Source organism: Erithacus rubecula (genome assembly GCF_903797595.1).
Source record: "Erithacus rubecula genome assembly, chromosome: 5".
In the NCBI taxonomy this organism is placed as follows: domain Eukaryota; kingdom Metazoa; phylum Chordata; class Aves; order Passeriformes; family Muscicapidae; genus Erithacus; species Erithacus rubecula.
Genome location: NC_136687.1, coordinates 43,813,194 through 43,833,278, shown reverse-complemented (window position 1 = coordinate 43,833,278; position 20,085 = coordinate 43,813,194). Strand labels below are relative to the sequence as shown.

The 20,085-nt window shown below is 45.8% G+C and overlaps 2 protein-coding genes across 7 annotated transcripts; both read left to right on the top strand.

Moving 5' to 3' along the window:
• Positions 1–326: 326 nt before the first annotated feature.
• LOC306802705 (sulfotransferase 1B1-like) lies at positions 327–2,688 on the top strand. Of its 2 annotated transcripts, none has more exons than XM_079307220.1 (8): positions 327–447; positions 970–1,118; positions 1,346–1,474; positions 1,563–1,660; positions 1,841–1,967; positions 2,045–2,139; positions 2,215–2,395; positions 2,469–2,688. In XM_079307220.1, exons 2-8 carry the CDS (start codon positions 971–973, stop codon positions 2,579–2,581), a joined length of 891 nt encoding a protein of 296 aa, XP_079163346.1. In that variant the 5' UTR covers positions 327–447; position 970; the 3' UTR covers positions 2,582–2,688. The 2 variants fall into 2 exon arrangements, with proteins under 2 accessions (XP_079163346.1, XP_079163345.1); XM_079307219.1 differs by having other exon boundaries at positions 329–447; positions 967–1,118.
• Positions 429–19,667, top strand: LOC306802702 (UDP-glucuronosyltransferase 2A2-like). Of its 5 annotated transcripts, none has more exons than XM_079307208.1 (7): positions 429–447; positions 6,748–7,636; positions 13,914–14,062; positions 15,151–15,282; positions 15,706–15,793; positions 16,413–16,632; positions 17,745–19,667. In XM_079307208.1, exons 2-7 carry the CDS (start codon positions 6,901–6,903, stop codon positions 18,019–18,021), a joined length of 1,602 nt encoding a protein of 533 aa, XP_079163334.1. In that variant the 5' UTR covers positions 429–447; positions 6,748–6,900; the 3' UTR covers positions 18,022–19,667. The 5 variants fall into 5 exon arrangements, with proteins under 5 accessions (XP_079163334.1, XP_079163333.1, XP_079163337.1 ...); XM_079307207.1 differs by lacking the exon at positions 429–447 and adding an exon at positions 3,005–3,136; XM_079307211.1 differs by lacking the exons at positions 429–447; positions 6,748–7,636 and adding exons at positions 9,299–9,460; positions 9,605–10,028.
• Positions 19,668–20,085: the final 418 nt, after the last annotated feature.

Below are 20,085 nucleotides of genomic sequence, written 5' to 3'. Positions count from 1 at the left end.
CCAGCTGTTCCCCTGGGGCTGCTGTCCTCTTCTTGGGCTGGGGACAAGCAGGTGTCACCCCTCAGGTGCTGTGGTGGGGGAATTGCCAGCAGCAGTTCATGGGATTGCAGAGGGGTTTGGTGGGGGTGGGCAGTGAGAGGTGTTGTCCCCACCCTCGCACAGTGGGATCTGGCCTGGGACCTGTGGGGGAGAGTAGGGCTGGTGGGGCTGGGGATGTCCTCTGTGGCCCTCCCTGCAGGTCAGTGGCTGCTGGTTTCTCTCTGCACTCGCTCCTCCCTCCCTGCAGCTGCTGGGCTGGCAAAGATTACTGCCCTCAGTGCCCTGCCTCTTTCCTTCTCCTTCCCGTAAAAACCGCTGTGAGGCCCCAAGTCTCCCTGTCTTCTGCTGTCACCCTCCTGGTGTCAACATTCCGGCGTCACTTTCCTGGAGCAGAGCAGCAGGTCTTAGGTGAGCCAAGTGTCCCAGGGTGCCCTGTGGTTGCTCTGTCCGTGCTTAGTCACATAGAGCTGCATGTTGCAGGGTCCAGGGTGGTGGGTTTGGGGCATTTTGGATTTGTGTGCAGTCAGCACCCCTAAACATTCCCCTGACCTGTGGTCTGCTGCAATAACCGCAGGGACCCCGTTCCCTACTCCTCTGGGGTGCTGAAGAAAGGGAAGAGATGCTATTCTAGTCTAATCCCCCAGGTTTAGGTGATGCCAGCATGCTGTGGGCATCCTTGCCTTTAGCAGGGCTCTGGGTGGGCTCCCGTCCCTGCAGTTGGGAGCCTTGTTCCCAGCAGTGGGTGCAGCAATGGCCGTGGTGACCTCTGGTCTGTGCTCTGGTGCTATCACTGCCGCTCCCTAAGCAGGCACAGTGCCAAGTGACCAGGCTGCCCTGGCTGGTGGCTGCCCTGAGAGGGCTGGGGAGGTGGGGGGGGGGGGGGGCCTCTGCTCATCAGCCAGCCCTGCCACATGTCCCTGTCCCCAGCAGGATGGCCAATTCAGACCCCTATCTGCGTCAGCCCTGGCTCACAGTGCATGGCATCGCCATGGTCAATGCCTTCACCCACAACTGGGAACGTGTGGACACCTTCCAGAGTCGCCCTGAGGACATCGTGGTGGTCACCTTCCCCAAGTCTGGTGAGCATCCCCAAGGCAAACAGATGTGCTGGTACTGGGTGGGCAAGTGTGGTGTTCAGCTGAGACCCACTGCGTGGTGGCATGCAACACATTTAGGGGCTGTCAGGACCGCGTTGTGTAGGATTTCCCTTTTCCCCCACGGCATCTGATCGAGGTCTGAGGAACTGTCAGTGCTGAGACACCTGATGCTGCCTTGGCTACTCCCCTTGATGGGTTCATTTCCCCAGGCACCACTTGGGTCAGTGAGATTGTGGACATGATCCTGCAAGGCGGAGATCCTGACAAGTGTAAGCGGGACATTATCAGCCACAGAGTGCCTATGCTGGAGTTCTCTGTCCCTGGAAAGATGGCAGCAGGTAATGAGGTGCAGGGGCACCCCACGTGGGCTGAGTCCCAAGGGTCTTTGCCAAGGACCCATTGAGGAAGTGCTCTGGGTTCCCCTAGGAACAGACCTGCTGGCCACCATGCCCTCACCCCGCGTGGTAAAGACTCATCTGCCAGAACATATCCTACCCAAATCCTTCTGGGAAAACCACTGCAAGGTAACTGCCAACCCTAGTCCCTGCTGTGGGGAGAATTCCAGCTCCCCTGTTCCCCTGAAAAAGGACTCCCCACTGCTCCCTCCAGCATCCTAAATGGTTGTGGGGACTTCTAGCAGCTGGAGCCTCATCCCTATTGGGGGTCCAGGCGTTGCCTGTCATACCTCCATGGCCCATCTGCAGATGATCTATGTGGGGCGCAATGCCAAGGATGTGGCTGTCTCCTACTACCACTTTGACTTGATGAACAAATTGCAGCCGCACCCAGGGACATGGGCCCAGTACTTGGAGAAGTTCATGGCTGGCAGAGGTGGGACAGGACGCTCCTGGGTGCAGGCGAGGGACCCTGCAGGGGACTGTCACCCACTGGCTGCTCTCCCCATGCAGTGGCATACGGTTCCTGGTACAACCATGTCAAGGGCTACTGGGAGCGCAGAAAGGATCACCCCATTCTCTACCTCTTCTACGAGGATCTGAAGGAGGTGATGGGGCAGGGTGGGTGATGGTGTGGGGCCTGGGGGTGGCAGGAGGGGTGAGTGTTGGCCTGTGTGACGCAGGACCTCCGCCGGGAGATTGCCAAGGTGGCTCAGTTCCTGGGGCAGAAGCTGTCGGAGGCAGCGCTGGACACCATCACCCGACACACTTCCTTCGAAGCCATGCGGGACAACCCTGCTACCAACTACAGCAAGGTGCCCTCCGACCTCATGGACCACGGCGTGTCCCCCTTCATGCGCAAAGGTGAGCGGCTCCGAGGGGCCTGTGGCACACTGTGCCCCCGGCCCCTGCTGAGCCCCATCTTGCCCGGCCACAGGCACCACCGGAGACTGGAAGAACCACTTCACCGTGGCCCAGAACGAGCGCTTTGACCAGGACTATGCGCAGAAGATGTCGGACACCGACCTGTGCTTCCGCACTCAGATCTGAGGAGGCACCGCTGCACACCCCCAAATCTGCCCTGTGCTGTGATGGCACTGCTGCTTTTCCTTCTTCTCCCCTGAGACTGCTGGAGAGAAATAAAATGTGCTCCCTGATCCTGCCCTGAGCCTGTGCTGATCCCAACCCAGCTGTTCCCCTGGGGCTGCTGTCCTCTTCTTGGGCTGGGGACAAGCAGGTGTCACCCCTCAGGTGCTGTGGTGGGGGAATTGCCAGCAGCAGTTCATGGGATTGCAGAGGGGTTTGGTGGGGGTGGGCAGTGAGAGGTGTTGTCCCCACCCTCGCACAGTGGGATCTGGCCTGGGACCTGTGGGGGAGAGTAGGGCTGGTGGGGCTGGGGATGTCCTCTGTGGCCCTCCCTGCAGGTCAGTGGCTGCTGGTTTCTCTCTGCACTTGCTCCTCCCTCCCTGCAGCCACAGCATTGGCAAACATTACTGCCCTCACCTCCCTCAGTCCATAAACAGTGCTGCCGTCACCCTCCTGTTGACACCCTCCTGGTTTCACTGTCCCAGCGTCACTCTTCCAGCGCAGAGCAGCAGGTGTTAGGTGAGGTGAGTGTCCCAGGGTGCTCTGTTCATGCTCACCCGCACAGAACTGCATGAGCACGGGATTAGGGTGATGGGTTTGGGGTACTCTGGAGTGCAGTCAGCACCCCTAAACCTTCCCCTGACCTGTGGTCTGCTGCAACAACTGGAGGGACCCAGTTCCCTGCCCCCCAGTGCTCCCGCAGCAATGGGAGAAATGCTTGCTCGGGGGATGCTGGCACGCCATGGGTGCCTTTAGCAGGGTGTGCTCTGGGTGTGCTCCTGTCCCCACTGCTGGGACTGTGGTGGGTGCAGCAATGGCTGTGGTGACCTCTGGTCTGTGCTCTGCTGCTATCGCTGCCACTCCCTGGGCTGCAGTGATGAGTTGATAAGGCTGCCCTAGCCATTGTAGCCTACCTGGTCTTTGCCTAGCTCCTTCCTGCCCCAGCAGCAAACTCTCCCAATAAAATAAACCATTGGCAGGATGACTGGGTAAGTCATGGGGAAAGGCTTACCATGGACGCATGAACAGCAAACATGCATGAAAAGGTGTAATGGAGAGAGCAACTCCTTCTTTTAGGGCTGGTGTGCCATTAGATGAGTCCCATCATATCCATACCCATGAGATTTGGAGATTTGTCCATGACCATAGCATGCAGCTTTCCTTGGGAGTTTGGACAGATGCTGGCAAGACAGGAGTGTACCACATGTGCAGGGAGCTTGGGCAAGTCTGCTGCTGCTCCTTGCTCTAGAGCTGATAAGAACAGGGCGCAGCACCTATTCTTCCACCAAGAATATAGTTCCTAGCAGAGACACCAAGCTTGGCCTGAACCTTCTCTCATTTCTTTAATGCTTTAGCTTTGCAGAGTGGAAATGGCTCCTGTGCCAGCCACCCTGATGGCTGTTGTTTATCTGCCTAAGTACCCTTGCAGCATTTCAGCAGCAGTGAAGAGAGTGTGTAGAATCTTAAACTGAATCAAAAAATCCAAGTGCAATGCTATAAACCTAGTCCCTGGTTTTTTTCATCCTGCGGTAACAGTGTCGAGGTATAAAGATACAATTTATTCAAGAAAGATGGTCATGGTGGCCTACTTTATCTCACTAACTTTTGCTGGAGTTTCCCTATACCCTGGAGATTACAAGCCTTTTACTGAGCACATGCACATGTGACTTTGCAGAATTGCTAAATCCTGTCACTTCTGCATGTAGGGATGAGCCAACTTTGAAATTTTCCCAATCTAGTATCCTCCCTTCCCTTTGCCAACCCTCCCACTACCCCTCAAAAAAAAAAAAAAAAAAAAAAAAAAAAAAAAAAAAAGGATAGTCAAGACTTTTAAGTCTGCTTTCAGACCAGAAGCTGCTTCATTGCATTTGCATTAAGTGAAAGGGAAAGCACAGAGTGCCTCTTCAGGGCAAAATCTTCCCTTTTCTACCTGGCCCTGAATTTCTGAGGTGCTAGCTGGTACTGAGGTTTCATAGAAATCAAAGTGCCATGCACACTGCAACCCCCAGCCACCCAGAACAATGCGAAGAGACCCGTGTGTGGAAATCATCAGTTTGCATTGCCTAACTTTTGCATGAGAGCCTTAGCCTTGAAAAGCTTGTTGTTTTTTAACAAGGCTGGAGGTTGCATCATTGTCTGCAGCACTTCTGTTAGTAATGTTAGATGTGTGAAATACAGGTACTTAACACCATCTACTTTCTTCTGCCCCACTTCTCTCTCATTTGCTGGATTTTGTTCTTTAATCCTCTCAAAATGCTTATCTTCTCTGATCTGAGTAATCTGAGTATCATCTTTAGAGCTAGCCATGGAAAAAAGACAAATATGACTCTTTGGTTCCTCTAGCAATTGCTTTCATTTGCTGTGGAGGAATTTGATACTAAGGGGTTGGAACCAAAAAATAAGTTCCCATCTAAGTTTTTATCCAGGGAAGTGATCACAGCACTAAACCTGCTGTTTGTTCAAGAAGCATTTGGACAATGCTCTCACAGGCACATGGTGTGATTCTTGGAGCTGTCCTGTGCAGGGCCAGGAGCTGGACTTCAATGATCCTTGTGGGTTCCTTCCAGCTCAGGATATTCTAGGATTCTATGATCTGCTCTAGGCATATGAACATGGCCTTTCAATTGTTGCTGGATAAACTTTAAGTTCCTTGTAGGACTTTATAAAATAAGCTAAATTAGCCTGAAAAAACAAAAAAAATCTTACTCTGGATACAAAGGTCTGTGGATAGACTGTAGTAAAATTCCTGGCTGTAAGGCCAAATTATGGTTGAAACATGCTGGCATAATAGTCCTGGAATCTGAGGGTTTAGAAACAGCCCTCTTGAATATTATGGACAGTACTTAAAAATCATTGAGCTGCACCTTTAGTTTCCTACAGTTTCAGGTTATTAAATGCTTGCCTAGATCTCTGGAATCAAGGGCCACAGAGTCCACACAGGTAAAATACTAACTTTTGAAAACCTATGCAAACCACAAGATTCACTCTCTGTTCCTGTTGACAGTTTATAAACATATCTACTATGTAACAAACAATTTATTTTGCCACCTGAGACCCTAAAGGGAGTAAAAAAGTCTTTTTAGCAGTCAGACACCATATTTTTTATCTCTAGGATACAAAGTCCTCCTAAGAACCTGGCTCTGTAATAATAGTAAATCCTGGCAAGGGAAAGATCATTTCAACCATTAAATTCCCAGGGCATAATAAAGCAATGAATAAACACAGAATACATGCTTTGTTGCCATCATCCCGTATTTTATTACTTCCCCCTTTTGTAAAATCCAGCTCAGAGGGTAACTTACTTAAGCTCCTTCTGCCTGATAACCAAACCTGCAGGAGCAGCCCAGGCACAAAGGAGGGGAGCAGCAAGGGAAAGCAGCAAAATAGTGTAGCAAATTGCACCTTGCAACTCAGGGCACAGTGTTCATGTGCCTTGGAAGACTTCGCTAGGTAAGAGTTTTTTGCTGCATGCCATTTGTTTCCTAAATTGTGTTGGATCAAGTGTTTAATTATATGTGTGGGTTTTAGTTTTCAGTTTGGCTCCAGGTGGAGCTTCCAGGCATGGCGTTTATATTCAAGGGACAGCTTTCCAAGTGAGAGCCATCCCAGATGATGTACATTTGTCTCTTCATCACTTTTGGGGCTCAGAAGAGGCCCAAACTCATGTTTAGACATGACCAGGCAGGTGGTGATGTGCCACAGGCAGTGGCAATGCACTCACTGTGTTAAAAGTTGTCTGGGAGCAGTTGGAAGCTACTGGTGACCTATTAGAACAAATTGCATGTCATTATTGGCATTATCATCAAACAAATGAAGGATTTGTTGGCTTTTCTCAGCATAAGAGGTATCAGCACTTTTAGCATCTCACCATGAAAAAAGGATGCCACTTCTAAGTCCGCCCTGTGGCCTCTCATTCCTTGTCCTGCCTCTGCCATTGCTAGTTCATGGAAAAAATGCAAGGAATTTGTTTGAGTCTCAGGGCTGGCATCCAGGGGACTGACTCCTTTGACAGCAGTGAGGATTGCTGTCATCCTTGTAACAAGAGAACAGAACTTCTTTGGTGGGAAGCTAACAGGGTAGAAGGTAAAAAGTGAAAAATGAATCACCAAACATCTTTTCTTTCTTTTCAGAGCTCAGACAAAACACAGGTTATAAGGGCAGTATCTGTGCACAGCAAAGCCTCACTTCTGCTAAGAGTCCTAGTAAGGAGCCATCAAACAGAGAGGTGAAGCACTCCCAACTGAAAGGAAAAATTCCCAGACTATCTAGTCCTTGACTCTGCCATGGTCATGAAAACAACTGGCTCAAAAAAATACCTCCAGCTGCTCCTTTTTCAGGTTGCTCTTCTAGGGCCTGTCTTCTGTGGGAAGATACTGGTTTGGCCAACAGAAGGCAGCCACTGGCTGAACATGAATGTAATTATACAGGAGCTCATCCGCCGTGGGCACAGCTTTACCATCTTGGTATCCAACGCTTCCCTCTTCATTGAACCCAGGCCTAAAGCCACGGAGAATTTTGAGACTTATAATGTACCCTTCAAAAAAGATGTTCCTGAGAGCCTGATTAATGGAGTAGTGGATCTATGGCTTAACAACAGGCCAACCATCTTGACCTTCTGGAAGTTTTACAAGGAGTTCGGAAGACTGTCTGTAGGCTGGCAGGAGATGAACAAGATCATGTGTGACGCAGTGCTGACCAACAAAGACCTGATTGCTCGTCTGCAGGGGTCTGGCTTTGACCTGCTGCTGTCAGACCCTGTGACCCCCTGTGGAGAACTCCTGGCTCTCAAGCTGGGCATTCCCTTTGTCTACTCGCTACGTTTCTCCCCAGCCTTCACTCTGGAAAGGCACTGTGGCAAGATCCCAACCCCACCATCCTACACACCTGCAGCCCTGTCTGAGCTCACCGACCGCATGTCTTTTGGGGAGAGAGTAAAAAACTTTGTGTCTTACCACCTGCAAGACTATGTTTTCCAGAGCTACTGGGGACATTGGGATATCTACTACAGCAAGGTCTTAGGTAAGCCTTCTGATACTTCACTTCTCATTATACAGTCTGTCCTTATGTTCTAGTCTCCTGCAGAGCTAGGAACCCACCAGGGTTAAGAGAGAGGTCAGCAAGAGTTTGTCATTATGTCCCTGAAATGGGACTGAGCCACTAGCAGTCAGGGTGCTGTGCTGCTATGCCATTACACTGGGACAGGATTGAGATCATCCCAACAGATGGATTTAACTTTTGTCATAATTTTAGTGTGGAGTTTGATATGACTTCCACACCATGCAGGGTGCTCAGCAAGGGTAACTGCTTGCAAAGAAAGCAGCCAAGAACAGAGACATTTTCCCCATACAGAAGACCATAACAAGGAGGGTGGAGCTGGTGAATTACAAGCCAGCCTTTGTCACCCTCAGCAGCAATATCTAAGTGCATTGTGGCTTTGTAATAGAGACTTCACTTATGTCACTGGTCATATAAAACCAATTCTCTCGGCACAAAACAAATTTTATTTAGAACATACCCTCCCACCCACAAAGCAAACAGTGAAAACAACAAATTTTTCTCTGCAGGCTTTTCTTCTGGGCTGTTTTGAGTGATCATGTAGAAAAATATGTTTATTATTAATCACATGTCATTTCTACTATCTTCTCATTGAGCTCTTTTTAAAGACCTTTTTTTTCTCAAATCTCCCAGAGTTCAAAATCTCTCAGGAGTCAATTGCCTGCAAATATCTGCATGATGCAAGACACCACAAGTATGCCAACTTGGTTTCACGTGTACAGTACATAATGTATCTCAGCTTGGCTCCTCACAGTCCAACTGTCTCCATGACCCACATTTTTGTCCCAGAAAGGGTGCTCTAGGCAGCATGGAAACCATCCAAAAGCCTTGGACAAGAACATTAGGAAACCATTGTGTAACAGCACTGGGAAGAAACCCTGTAATAAGGATTTTAACACAGAAAAAAGAACTTAGAATATTTCTTGAATGCACATCAGGAGGAACCATATAAATAAAACTGTTAAATGGATTTTCTGGTTCAATTTATAGTCCATAATTGGCACTTAGTGGCTGGCAGGAAGCCTGCACTACCCTCTCCTGGTGCTCTGTTAGAGGCAAATTCACATGAGGACAGTCTTAGTCTGATACCAGAGTAATTTGCTGTGTAGTTTCATCCACTTCGAGGTGCAAATCTTTGGCTGCAACCCTGGATCACCACATTAAGTGTGTTCTAAAGGGATGCTTTGTGGCATTATAAAGGTGAAAAGGTGCCCACACAGTCAGTGAGTATTTTGCTGCCTACCTAGCTGTGTTTCAAAGAGCCAGAAGAATGAAAAAGTCAGCTCTTCTACCAAACAAGTAACACAGAGACTGTAGTTAGATTACCAACAGGATACAATCCTTGCTGGACTAAGCCCCCCAGGGCTGACAGCTCTCCCTGCTGCTCCAGAGGAATCACATCTTCCAGCTTCAGCAAGCTGTTTACCACCAGAGGGTGCCAGCTGGTGCCAGTCACCTTTTTTGTGCCCTAGGAAAACATGATATTAAACATGCTATTATCCAGTACAGGATTTCACACTGCCTACCTCTGGCTCCCTGCCCTTGGGATCAAGGCAGTGTCATGCATGCCCAGCCCAGTTCAGGAGTGCCACTGCTCCTGGTGAAGGAAGGCTACGGGGGCATTGCCACACAGGGCAGGCTATGGCAGGGAAGGAGGTGTCAGTGCTGTTGCTGCTGGCCGTGTTGGGCTGTGGTTCCGGAGGGAAGGTGTTGGTGTGGCCGGCTGACAACAGCCACTGGCTGAACATGGAGCACATACTACAAGAGCTTGTGGTCCGGGGCCACGAGGTGACTGTGCTGCTGCCTTCGTGCTTCCTCATCCTCAATCCCACACAGCCCTCACCCTTCCAGTTTGAGGTGATTGAGGTGCCCATCACCAAAAAGGAGATGGCTGACTTAATGGATGAAATTTTATATTTTTTTTTTTATGAGGAGAGAGAGCTACCTATCTGGGAAGGTGCTTACAAGATAGCTCAAAAGATATTGCAGATGAAGAACATAACCAAAATTATTTGTGATGGAGTTGTGAAGAATGAGACCCTGATGGAAAGACTGAGGGCATCCACCTTTGATGTCCTTTTGGCAGACCCACTGTCACCCAGTGGGGAGCTGGTTGCTGAGAAGCTGGGTATCCCCTTTGTGTACACCTTCCGGTTCTCCATGGGCAACACAGTGGAGCGGCTCTGTGGAACACTCCCAGCACCTCCTTCCTATGTACCAACCACCCTAACCAGCTTAACAGATAGGATGACCTTCTGGCAAAGGCTAAAAAACATCCTCAGCTACACTCTGCAGGATTTCCTATTTCATTACGTTCTCTGGGCAAGCTGGGATCAATACTACAGTGAAGTTTTAGGTAAGGCTGCTCTCTTTCCTGAAATTACATCTGCTGTACACACAAGAATAAATACCCAGAGATGAGAAGCTAAGGCACAAATCAAGAGCACGATAGCCCCAAATTCACTCTCTGTCCTTCAAAATTCCTGCATGAAGTCAAACAATACAGGCAAGTACAAACATTGCCTATTAATCCTGACCTGCTACAGTAGTAGAGCTAAGTCTGTACAAGTATTTCCAGAAAATGTAAAACAGTGCTAAAGCACTTGAAACAGGGCTCATTAGTCATATTCATAGATGAATCATGACAAACACTAAGAACCATATACCCACCAAAACACAGTACTTTTTCTTCCATAGCACACTTCTTACTTGCTACTTTGTCTCAAAATTAGAGACAATATCCTCCTCTGGACCTACAAAAGTCTGGGAGATGAGCCCCAACTCACACTGATAAAAGGCCCTCTGCAGAGGCATGGTTCTTTGCTTTTCTGAAAGTGTATTAAAAACTATTAGATTATTGTTATATTGTTATATATAAAATGTATATTTCAATATGAGACTTTAAAGTGTTTTAATTTATATTTCACTTATAAAGTGTAATTCTGTTGAGAGAACTAAGTTGTTAAGGTATCCTACTCTTAGAGTACTTAGTTGTGTGTTTGTGTTGCTTATCATGTTATGATGACAGAGACTAGAAAATCTTGTGCTGGCTGAAGCCATGGTTTGATGTCTGTTGTGTAAACCCCAGAGCTGTTTGGATCACGTGGTGTCTTTTTTTATTGTGTACTGTGGGGTTTGGCATTTAAGGCTCCACATGCAATGCTTTTGTTAGCTTGCATGGGCTGCATGACGGATTTGCACTGAAAAGAACTTTGATAATACGGGGATGTTTTAATTACTGCTGAGGAGTGTTTATAGAGTATCAAGGCCTCTCCTGCCTCTCAGCCCACTCCACCAGCAAGGGGACTGGGGATGCAAAAGAAGTCAGGAGGGGACACAGCTCAGACAGCTGACCTTGACTCACCCAGAAGATACCCCAGCCAGGATGATTTTGTGCTCAACAAAATAAAAGATATGGGGGAGAAGATATGGGGGAGAAGTCAGGGCTGCTATTTCTTGAGAATTCACTGGATATTGGTTGGCTGAAACTTCTTTTTGCATCACTTGCTTTTCTTGCTCTTTTTTCCCCCCCTTTCCTTTAATTTTTAAAGCTATCTCAGTCTCAATCCATGAGTTTTCTAAATTTGCCCTTCCTTTTCTCATCCTACGTGGGAGATTTAGAGGCTCTGTGGTGCCTAGCTGCCTATCAAGATTAAACCACAGCACAGGGAAAAGGCTTCTGGTCCTCACATACTGCAAAAAGCATTTTGTGGTGAGCAGATAGGAGCTGATGTAATTTTGAGATCAGCTGTGGCTCTGCAGGATACTCCAGAACGGGATTTGCTGCTTGCCCAGTCCTCCTATGAGTGCTGTTTTGTGTTATGACATTCCCTTTTGCCACGTTTGCCAATCATGTTTGCCAATCATGTTTGCCAATCTAGTCACCAAAGTGCCACTTTCAATTGGTTGGCTGTAAAGTTTTAATTGGTTTGCTTTAAAGTTGAGTGAACTGCTTCCAGTTCGGTCAGACCAGAGTTGTACGTGGAATGCAGAGATGCTGGGGCCAAAGTTCCCCTGGCTGCTCTGGGCCTATGCATGCTGCTGCAGCACCAGTTTTTGTGGGAGGGTGTTGGTTTGGCCCACTGATGCCAGTCACTGGATCAATGTCAAAGTGCTTCTGCAAGAGCTTGTTCTCCGGGGTCATGAAGTGACCGTGCTGGTGCCCTCAAGCAATCTGCTCATCAACTACCAGGACACCTCCTCCCCTTTCACTTTTGAGGTCCTGCAAGTTCCCTTTAGCCAGGAGACCCTGGATGCCTCCATGGAGGACTTCCTCAATTTCTGGATGAATGAAGCCTCTAATCTCTTCCCCTGGGAGATCATGTGGACAATGAAAGAGCAACTGGAAGTCTTTACCAATATGTCAAAGCAGACTTGTGACACCTTGGTGATGAACTCTCACCTGATAGCAAAGCTGCAGCAGGCCAAGTTTGATGTTCTGATTGCTGACCCCCTGTCTGTAGGTGGGGAGCTTGTAGCAGAACTCCTAGAGATCCCTTTTGTCTACAGCTTCCGATTCTCTGACGGGAATGTGGTAGAGCGGCTGTGCGGTGGGCTTCCATCCCCACCTTCCTATGTGCCTGCCAGCACAATGGGGCTGACACACCAGATGTCCTTTATGGAAAGACTACAGAACTTCCTCTTTTATATTTGCACGGACTTATTTTTTGTGAAGTTTTGGCGAGATGAATGGGATGGGTACTACAGTAATGTCTTAGGTAAGGCAGTTGTTGAGTGGTTTCTTTTCTTGCATAGGTTGTGCCTTTTGAATGCTTTGGGACCACCATGCTGTTGTCTCCAAACACTCTTTCTCAAAGGCCAGCAGAGGTGGTAATACTGAATTATCTTGCAGCTCTGCATAGTGCAGGACGTGGACTATGTGGATGTGTGGATGTTCGAGTTCAGATTCTCAGCAAAAAATGCTGTCACCTTTCTGTTTCATATGCCATTCAGAGTTTGAAAAGAATCTCCTTAAACTACATACATACCTGAAAATTTTGCTCCAACATAGTACAACTCAGGTATGATTGAACATTTAATAAAGAGATCTTTTAGTTCAATGGACTTTGAATCTTGTCCAGGGTATCTAAGTTTAGGCTGATAACAAATGAACAGCAAACACAGAGGCTTCTCTTCTGTTGCTGTCCAATCTTTTCCTGTATTTGCAAAGAACACCTTTGTGCTCTAAAAACTAGTCCCTCTTCCCTGGACTGAATGCCACATAAAGACTTAATTACACCTTTATATCACTACTTGTAATGCAAACTTAATTTTCACTTCAGCAACTTTGCAACTGACTCACTGCTCTCTAATTTAAAGAAAAAATTACCGGTGTACATTATTACACTGATCAAGTAGTATAAGAAGATGCCCAACAGATAATTTTTATCTTGCAGCTTATTTAGCTTGATTCCTGTTTGCATTAGGCTGGCTTTGGAAAACTGTCTATCAATACTTCTAACCCTTTTACTCCCCAGTTTCACTTCGTGGAGAAAATATTGCAAAGACAACTTGCAACATGTAGCTAAGAATAGGTATTTTTCCAAATGGAAAACTATAAAACATCAGATTACCATTAGATTTCTTTTACCAGACAGATTTCTAGAAATATTTGATTTAGCATAAAATGACATTAAAAATATCTAAGAAGCTGGCCATTTTTTTCCCAATACATGTCAGAAGCAGCTGGCCCAGTCCTCAAGAAAACTAGAGATGTCTGTATCTGTCTTTTATTGTTGTCTGAGCTGCCACTAAATGAGTCACCACTTGAAAAATGCTACAGAACTTTGTTTAAAAACTTTCCTACTCCCTGACAGGTGATCATCATTTTATGATTCATTCTTTCTTTATTTGGAACTAGATTTTTTGGTAATTGTTCTCTTCCCCAAGCGTTCTCTGTGTTTTTATTACAAGCACAGGTAATAAATAATTCAGCACTACAAGAATTGCACTTCTATACTAGATACGAAATGCTTCTTACTTGTATTTCTCTAAAGTAATCATGAAGGTTCAAAATCCTTTTAAGGATTGTACTGCCTTACTCATGGCCACCTGCTAAACCTGAAGACAGGACAGGTTAAGGAAAAGATCCAGATTTGTGGATGTTTTCATTTTATGCATGGTTTGATAAACTACACTGATTGGGAGTGCCAAAAGGCAAAGGTAAGGCTCCTGTTTCACAATCTAGAGCAAACAAGGTCACTCCTGTGCATGTTGTAAACCTCTTGTACCTTGTCCGCAGGAAGGCCCACAACCCTGTGTGAGACGATGGGAAAAGCAGAGATTTGGTTAATCAGAACATATTGGGATTTTGAATTTCCACGCCCTTTCCTGCCCAACTTTGAGTTTGTTGGAGGACTTCATTGTCAGCCTGCAAAACCATTACCAAAGGTATGCCAACTTCATTCTGCCATTGGCTGGTTTGTTAACAAAAACTGTTTCTCTCCCTGATAACCACACAAGCCATGTCCTGAGAAAGCTCATTCTTAAAGAAGCTGCTTTGGTACTGCTGGGGAGCAAGGAACTATTTAGCATCTGTCCACACTTGTCTGAACTGAGGGCTGGTTTACAGCCTGCTGTCTTAAAAGAGGATAGCAGATATCAGCACAAGGTAATACAGTGTCTGTTTTAGGAAAAACAGGTGCTACCTTAGGATACTTAATTCTAAGATACAGACCCCACGATAACATTGAAATACCTGATGCCAGAAGGAATTGTGACAAGACTAATTTTTTAGGTAAAATGGGGTCAAAACTTGCAGAAACAGATGAGTGATAAACAATTTTTCTATTGTACCCTAATTTAAGACATCTTAAAGGGAGTAAAACACTGAGCATCTCTAGTCTATGCTCTGCTGTGAATTGCAGTATTCAGGTGGAATTTGAAACTACCAAATATTGCAGATAACAACATGATAAGCTCTGGTGTAGATTGTCATTCCTGTAGGAGCCTAGTAAGATATAGGCTATCTTCAGTGCAAGTTGTCTATTAAAATAAACCTTCTAACTCTTCTTCCCACTCCCCTGTAGCATGGGTTGAGCTTGGGGAAAATGAAGAACCATTCTCTTTTGCATGTTACTGCTCTAGTTCACATGACACTAACTAATGAACAGGAAAACCTATTGTCTGATATGTTGAAAATATTTTGAGCAATATGTTGTGTTGTAAGAAATGAGAACTGTCTGACTAGCAAAGTGATGGCACCAACTTGGTCAATCTGTGATCAGGATGCTGCTTAAATGTATCCTGAAACTCGCTTTCAAAAAGACAAAGCTTCTGTCACCTGTCTCAACTTGCCCTGCTCCTTGCTGGGGAGGAACTGACTGTTTTTGATAGGGCCAGTTCTGTCTTTGTCGAGCCCTTCTGTCAGGAGGTGCTCACACCACCATCATTTCCCTAATAAGCTGAAAAGGTTACGCTCCATACTCACAGATATCTGTGTAATGTGCACTGTGTAATTACCCCGGTATGTCTCCTAGGAAATGGAAGAATTTGTTCAGAGCTCAGGGGAACATGGTGTCATTGTATTCACTCTTGGGTCAATGGTCTACAACCTGAGTGATGAAAAAAGTACTGTGATCGCCAAAGCCCTCAGCCAGCTTCCACAAAAGGTGAATTTCTTTTCAAACCTAAAACAAGTTGCCTTGCTTTTTCACTTCCATTGCTCTCAGTGAGTCTTTTATGTTTGGAGTCGCCTGTTCTTTACCTGCATGCCTGATGGATGTGATGCAACCAGAAAGCTGGGCTCTCTCAGAGAGACAGACTGCTAAGTTACTTCATGGGGAGTTCTGATGTTTTACCTCCTCTGAACCAAAAGACATGGAGGTCTGTCTACAGGCCAAAATACAAAAATCACTTCATGCATTTTTTATAATTAGCACATAATAATCAATCAAAGAGGTCAACTGGAGCCAAAGCTATTTGAACTACTGGGAAAAGGTACGTGGGTTTGAGATAAAGCTTTAAATTACATGTAATAATATAGAAAGGCACGTCTCATGCACCATGTTTATCTTATTTTTCCTTTGTTCAAGGTCCTCTGGCGGTACAAAGGGAAAAAACCAGAAACTCTGGGCTCCAACACCAGGATTTATGACTGGATACCACAGAATGACCTGCTTGGTGAGACTGATTCTATTTGGGATGGATTGCACCCTTTGAAAAACTGTTTCCATTGTTTTTCCACTAGAATGATTAATTCAGGCCACAGAATCACATAATGCTTGTTGATACACTTATTTCTCAGCTTAAGCTGCAGAGCTTTGCTTTTGGGAGCCTTAGTTTCCTAAAAAGCTCTGACTTACAGAGCTTGGTGGCAGTTGTCTGGTAGGGCTCAAAAGCATCCACAGGCAGGAGTAAATACCAAAGCAGAGATGTTCTCTGGAGTTGGATTTGGCCTCTGCAGCTCATCTCCAGGGCTCATTCTTCAAAATGCTTGACCTAAGCAAGGCTGACACACAGGGCTGTTATGAACCTGATACCATGTGAAAACAACAACTGCACAATAGTGGAAGGGCCAAAGTAACTGTGGGGTAGTCTGGAGGGACATGTCGATGCACATGTTGTGTTGAAGTAAGTATTACTCTGTGAAAGCTAAGCATGCAAGCTCTGCTGCTCATCCAGAGGTCACGGCTGTTCCCTTCTCTATCGGTGCAGTGGCTCCGTCTATGCAGAGCTCACATCCCAGTGAATACAGTCTGCCACAGCTGCTGTAACGCACACCTCTCCTTCCCTGTTCCAGGCCATCCCTTGACAAAGGCCTTTATTACACACGGTGGGACCAATGGGCTCTACGAAGCCATCTACCACGGGATCCCAATGGTTGGGATTCCCATGTTTGCTGACCAGCATGACAACATTGCTCACATGGTAGCAAAAGGAGCTGCAGTTCAGGTGGATTTCAACACAATGAAGACGCAGGACCTGGTTGATGCACTGAACACAGTCATTTACAATTCCACGTGAGTTTTGTTCTTACTGTACAGAAGGCTGAGGTTATTAAAATTCTGGGCTGCTGATAGGAGAAATTCTGCTGGCTCTTCCAGGAATTAAAAATGCAGAGTAGCTGAAGTTTGGATTTCAGATGAAAACCATCTTTCCTTTCTGAAAATCCGCATTTCTCAAAAAGGAGAGATCAATAATTTAGTTTGCTTTTTATCACATTTATAAGTGTTTTGAGAAAAATAGTTCTTGGAAAATTCAGAGGCATTTTTGAGAGTTCTATCAGTCAGGACTGAGAAGGAAGCTCAGCAGCTGGGATCCCTCACTAAGGATAAGACCACTGACAAAGGGATTAGAAAAATGCAGGAGTCCTCCATCTTTAGCAGCTATTCCCATCCAGTGTGCAGGACAGGTGTGCCTTCAAATAAGAACCTACAAATTCCTGAAGCAAATGGACCAGCACTGATGGAGGTTTCTAGTATCTGAGGGAGTCAGCCATGGTGGAGGCGATCTGTAACAACCTGGATGGCAGCTGGTACATGTGGCCTCCCCAACCTTTCCTTTCATTTTACTACTGAGCATGACACCACAGGGTCTGGGATACCCTTGGGTGAGTCTGTGATCAGCTTTTCTTGCTGTGTCCCCTCCCAATTCCTTGTGTAGCCCCACCCTCCTGGCTGGTGGGGTGGTATGAGAACCAGAAAAGGCCTTGACTTGGTATAAGCTCAGAAGTAAGGCAAACATCCCTGTTGTATCAATACCGTTTCCAGCACAAATCCAAAAAATAGACCACAGCAGCTACTACTAAGAAAGTTAACTCTATCCCAGCCCAAATCAGTATTCTCCATTATATTGGAACAGAAATGCTGCAAATGTTTCCATGCTGGCTTTCTAAAGTAGTACCTAGAATAATTTTTAATAACTTTTTTAGCAAAATCTTAGCTTTCTCTATTACTATTCTTCACCCAATTTTATGCATATAGAAGTAAATTGGACCACTTTCAAATGCATTTAAGTAAGACTGATGAAAGCAAAAGCAGGGCTGTCTACTTTCCTTAAGAAGACTGTCAGGTGCTAGCTGGGTTGTTTCAGAAATGAGAAATCTCTTCGGTTTCTTCTTTTTTTTCCCCAGCTATAAGGAAAATGCTCTAAAGTTATCCAAGATACAGCATGACCAGCCTGTTAAGCCTCTGGACAGAGCTGTCTTCTGGATTGAATTTGTCATGCGTCACAAAGGAGCAAAGCACTTGAGACCAGCTGCTCACCATCTCACTTGGTACCAGTATCACTCCCTGGATGTCCTGGCATTCTTATTCATCTGTACAGCCACTATTGTCTTCATTCTTTTCAAGTGCTGCCTATGTTGCTGTAGAAGATGTGGCAGGATAGCAAAGAGGAAGAAAGAATAGAGACCTTGCTCCCATCAGAAGTTTTCTTCTCCTAGGTTGATTCAGCAAGGCATTTATGCACATTCTTTGGTGAACAAGTTTATTTGGATATGGTTTAAGCTGGGCATATCACAAATACACCACAACAAAGCTGTTGTGGGACAGAGCTGCTTGCTTAGCCAGCAAATTCCTTCTGGTCTAAATAAAACTGAATTATAGTTGCTTCATCCCTTGGGACCATGTTAGCTGATCACACGTGGTCCTTGCCATGGTAATCACTGCTCTAAATTTTCAAGTATCTTGAATATTTTGGTATATTTCATAAATTCAGCCTTGCCCTGTGTGATACTCTGGGCTGCAAGTAAGTTCCCTATCCTAACTCTGTCCTCTCCTATAGTGTAATACAGGCTTGATCACTAATTCACAACCAAAATGCCTCCTCTCCAGTCAGAAAAGCTCTCTCCAGACTGCACAGTGAATCTAAGATCATTGGCTTCTAAAATGCACCCATCTGAAGTGCCATGATAATGAAAACTGAGAGCTGCAAGTGGCAGATGCACTTACTACCTGAGGGCTGAGGGGAGACAAGAATCCTAAGGCCATAAAAACCCTACTTTCCTGGGAACTATTTTTCTTTCCCATTCAGTCTGGAATTCCTGCTGCACAGGCCACCATTCTAAGTGGAACACTGCAAGGGTGGGAACACCACCTCTGTGAGGAACATGACATGTTAACCCCCAAACGCCTCCGAGCCATGCTAGTTGATAAATGCAGAAAAACCTCTAGAAAGGAAACTTGCAAAGAAGTGACATTCCACGTGGGAACAGCGCAATAGCCACTTGCCTTGCCCGAAAAGTAGGAGACAAAATAGTACTGCACTTGGGTGGTAGTAAGAGATAAGAGCGGTAGTAAATGTAGTACTTCTTCAGGTGTTAAAGAGGCCTGTAAAATGCTGCTAGTCCAGGCCTCCTGTTCTAGATAAGGTTATTTCACTGCTGTGCCAGCTTACTCAAGAAAAAACCTACTCAAATTGTAATTGATATTTTAAAATATTCTGGAATTGTTTTCAAACAGAACATGATTACTTGTTTACATAATAAAATTCTTTACACCACATTAACTTTTTTTTTATTAGCACTGTCATGTTTCAACAACTGCTTAAACTTCTTTATACTACAACATGTAGTAAAAAGTTCATGAAAAGTTCAACTGTTTCCAAACTAAACAGGGGTTACAAGAAGACTACTGCATCTCATGGCAGTTTCTGGTACACTGTTCCTGTTGCCATGATGGGATCATAACCAGAAATACGCACAGCGACTAGAAAGGGAAACTGCATGACACCAGGGCCCCAGACCAGAAAGGGGTTGCTGCAGCAGTTAAGGGAGCTGGGTGGGTCCCTAGGCACAGCTCCATCAAGCTGGATCACGCATCACTCAGTTGCTGAGATGTTGGTTTGGATGCCAGAAGGCCAGCAAGCCTCCCAGCATGCTGCACAGGTGTTGGTGAGACAGGGCTAACAAAGGAGACTGTTAAAAGGAGAGATGGAAAAAGATGGACAAAGTGCTGCAAAGTCACTGTAAGGACGTGCTTTGTTTTAGTAATCTATTCAGAGAAAATTGGCTTATCTGGTATTGAATTTAGAAAGTAAAAAAACAACCAACCAACCAACCAACCAAAAACAAAACAAAAAAACCCCCAAAACCAAAACCAAAAAAACCCAAACAAAAAAGCTCAAACAAAACCAACACTCCCTCTTCATTTTAGAGTCTGTATATAATGCAGAGAAATGTATTAAAGTATGAGGTGGTCTATGATGCATTTCTCAATTAGACACAGAATGTACTCTAAATTTGACAGATTGACCTAATTCTCCAGCTAGCAGGCAATACCTCTCTGTGCAGGATAAGCTGTGTTGAAGAATCCAAACACATATTCAGCCGCTTGTACTGCTTAAATAATCCAAACATACTTGTACATTGAAGGCCTAACATTTTGTTTAACACATATAGATGTTTACTGTGCTTGTAGACTAAAATAAACAGAGCCCAAACTATTGCTAGATCAAAAAAACACATTTCCACA